This window comes from Alligator sinensis, unplaced genomic scaffold (assembly GCF_000455745.1).
Source record: "Alligator sinensis unplaced genomic scaffold, ASM45574v1 scaffold32_2, whole genome shotgun sequence".
Classification (NCBI taxonomy): Eukaryota; Metazoa; Chordata; order Crocodylia; family Alligatoridae; genus Alligator; species Alligator sinensis.
Genome location: NW_005842670.1, coordinates 464,459 through 468,310, shown reverse-complemented (window position 1 = coordinate 468,310; position 3,852 = coordinate 464,459). Strand labels below are relative to the sequence as shown.

General features: G+C 38.8%; 1 protein-coding gene across 1 annotated transcript in view; it reads left to right on the top strand.

Moving 5' to 3' along the window:
* The window catches only part of SYDE2 (synapse defective Rho GTPase homolog 2), a 46,342-nt gene that overhangs the window by 22,825 nt on the left and 19,665 nt on the right, over positions 1–3,852 (top strand). Inside the window, 1 exon segment of the mRNA XM_025215745.1 lies at positions 1–102. This exon segment is cut by the window's left edge and continues 22 nt beyond it. Coding sequence (XP_025071530.1) covers positions 1–102 — 102 coding nt within the window.

Sequence of the window (3,852 nt, the reverse complement as noted above, 5' to 3'; positions counted from 1 at the left end):
GTTCAGCAGCAGTCAAGAAAGAGCTTCGAGAAGCATTTGAGAAAGATAGCAAGGCTGTTACTCTCTGTGAAAATGAGTATCCAGATATTAATGTAATAACAGGTAATGAGCTTGCTTGCTTTTTTTAAATGTATAACTGCAAGAACACGCATCTCGGGAAGAGATATAATTGTGCTTAAAATGGTTCATTAGGTTCACTCTGGCAATCTCTGTATTAAAGAAGAAATGAAGATGAGCCATAACTTGAGGAATAAAGTACATAACTTTATGTATAGATGAGGTATGACAGTGATGTGGAGGAAAAGTGTCAAAACAGTATCTTTCAGCTGCTAGCTTACCAGAGGGAATGGTAGGCCTGAAGTGAAAGGGAGCTGCTATAGAGCAGTGATTCTCAACCAAGGTGCCTTGAGAACCTTTCAAGGGTGATGAGGTGCCATGCAGTGTTAGCACTGTTAGGTGTACAAATGGGATTCACAAGATAAACCCAGAGACTTCAAAGAGGAATCCAGTGTGTCGATAACATTCTGACCTGTTGTGGTCTCAGTTCTTTGCAACAGAAGAACTGCTGCATTCTGTTTTTTTCTGTAGTAAAAAAAACAAGTGAAAACTAAAAGTTGGCATTTTCCAAGAGGTGCTTCAAGTCTTAATAAATCTCTAAAAAGGTTGAGAACCACTGATCTAGGAAGACAGACCCTTTGTGTGTGTTGTGGGGCCCCAGTACTTGCCTATGACCCACTTTACTAGGCCCCTTGCATATACAGAACAAAAACATCTTACAAACCAAGTATAAGATGAGACAGCAGGTCGGTACAGGCAGATGGAGAAGCACAGGAAGGCTTTCTCAGTTACAGTTTTAGGCCTCAATCCTGCAGATACTTATGGGTGTTTTATTTCTCACTTTAATTCTGGTGGCTTCAAAGGGATGATCCATCACAAAATTAGAAAATAGGTGCAGCAAAGTTCAAAGTAGGTAGTAGGAGAGAGTCCTTTATTTGATCAGATGAGTAATGTTTCTTTAGTCACTGATAATACATTAATTGAAGATAATTGACCTGAAGCCTTATTTACCACTTATTTATATGACTGAGATTACTGGCAAAGGCAAGAACTGCTTGCTGTACTAAGAATTTTAGAAAATTGGGACAGTAATTATGATGTTTGTTTTGGTTTGCAAAGCCTTATGGAAATAAACTAGACTTAATAAAATTTGCCCTTTGAAATTTTACAGCAACAGTACAGAGTAATGGAAATAGCATTTTAATTTTTTTATTTTTTTACAATGGAATTATTTTGTGACCATTAATATTTGCTATGTAAGATAAAGCTAATCTGTTTCCAGGCTCCATGAAAACTAATTGCGTGGAGGATTTGGGAAGGAATTTTTTTTTCTGTATACATTCATGACTAGAAAACTCAACAGCAGTAGCCAAACTATAAAGTTTCCCTATGCAAAAAACAGCCTATGGAACTTTTTAAAAGAGTAAAACCTTTGTCTGCTTTTTGCTACTATATTTAATTTCAATGTATTGTTAGTAAACTTTCACTTTAAGACATTTTAAGGTTTATGAAAAAACTTTATCAGCAGAGGTTTTATTCAGTGAGTTTGATTTTGTTAAATAATACTTCTGGTAAATAGTGACCAGATGTATTTACCATAACTCCCTTGGTTAGTTTCATTGTTGGATCTTGTATTCTTCCCATGTGCCAGAGGTAGGATATTGCATCTGATTGAACTAATAGGCAGCTTTGATATTATGAAAAGCTGTACAATTAACATTATGGTAGCTTTATTTTTTATAATTTTACAGGCCAACATGGTGATAACTCTTAGAAGCATGTACTAATTATTTTGGTTACCCTTTGCTTTTGTTCATTGTAAACAACTCAGTATTGCAGAGTGAGTCTTATGACTGATTCAAGTTCAGTCTGAAAAGGAATAGTGCAAAATATAGACGCAAAGCCCTGGTGTCATAACTGCATCAGTTTTAGCGTTCCTTCCAGCACGATTCCAGATTATTATGAATGAATAGAAAAGATCATTTTAACTTGGGAAAATATATTGTAGCAAACCTTTGTGTTGATGGGGACAGCTAAATTACTCCTGTTTTAAATGTTCAGGGTCACCTGAACTCCTAAGCATTTTCTTACTTTCAGGTATTGCATCCTCTCTAATTTTTTTTTGTTTACAGCAGTTGTTTTTCTTTAAGGTATAAGGCAAGCACAATGACTGTCGTGCTTAAAACAATCAAATATACTTCCTTATGTATTACATTACTGCATATATGCTGCCTTATTTCCGAAGCAAAGGTTATTTTAAGGGATCACTTATTAAAGGCTAATTGCTATAGCACTGTTAGGGATGTGTGAAATGTCTGTGTTTTGATTCGGTTTCGGACTTATCTGTTTTGAGTGGGCTGCAAAGGAAGCTTTGCACAGCCCTACCCAGCTGGGCGGGGCTTGGGGCCTCAGCAGGTCCCATGGCAGGGATTCCCCAGCTCTCTGACATATAGCTCCCAGGAGCTATATATCAATATCAGAGCAGTCCTTTCCCCCCCTCTTTCTCCTCCCTCTTCTTGGTTTTTGTTTCCCTGCATGCCCAGCTCCGAAACTGAAATTCTCCAAAACATTTCTGAAATTCCAATTCATTTCAGAGCTGTTTTCAAGTCTTCTGTTTTGATTCGGATTCAGTATTTTGGGCACTGAAACGGCCTGAAACACCTCTGAAACGAAACAGCTGCCAAAATTTTGCACAGCCCTACTGTTCAGTTTCCACCATCCCTCAGATTGAGAGTGCCATATTGAAAAGATTCACAGTGCAATAGGTATTGGGGGGCGGGGGAGTGAGTGTGCATGCAAGCATGTGGATATACTGAACCAATAACTTCTACGAATTATATTTAGCTCTACAATTGGTTAGTTTTAAACAGATCAGTGTGGAGTAAAACAAGCCATCGTGGTAAGCCTCTAATCTTCTGATGCATCTGAAGCAGCAGGCATCCTTAAAAATAAAGGTAGTAGGGTCACTGTGCATGTGACTTGGTGAAATACTTTTTTTTTTTCCCATAGGAAGCCTGATTTGCATGATTAGTACTTTCAGAAGCTATAACACATGGTCCTTAAAACTTGAATCCTTAGCAAAAATCTTAGCTCTTTTGAACATAAATTCCTTTGGGTCCTCTTCGGAATCTGAGGCACCATTTTTCCAAGTTGTCGAAAGACTAAAGAATGAACATTTGATGATTACATCCTGACTGAGAAATGTTCATAGACTAGCACTGATGCACAGTTAGGTATGCTTGTGGCTTAAAATAAAGTTCACTGCCAATTTTAAGAACTTGCTAGTACAGGTGACCCTTGCCATTCACGGGGGGTACGTTCTCGTATCCCCCGTGAATGGTGAAATCCGCGAATAAGGCTCTACGTTCATGAACGCAGTGCCCCCGGCAGCTGACTGGAGGAGGGCATGGCTCCAGCGGCAGCAAGCACAGAGCTCCCGAGGAGCTCCTGTTAGTGTATATAGTGTATTTAAAATGTGGGTTCCGCATTTGTGAATATTTGAAACCGCGAATGCCGAACCCGCGAATAGCGAGGGTTTCCTGTAGTAATGTTGTTGCATCATGTCTGCTTCCATCTGTGTGAATTCACATCTCTGAGTAGAGCGTGTAATACCATTAACAGTTCATCGAGTCAGAAAAATGAGAAATTAATTAAGTGTATGATGGTTTCTGCATGCTGTCTAAATTTGTTCTGTGTGGTGAGTGGTTGTGTTAAGGAGAATGCATCGGTGAGTTGGCAGTAAGGAGAGGAAGCTTAGATTCATAAAAGTGACCGCAGCCTTTTTACAGAGCTAAT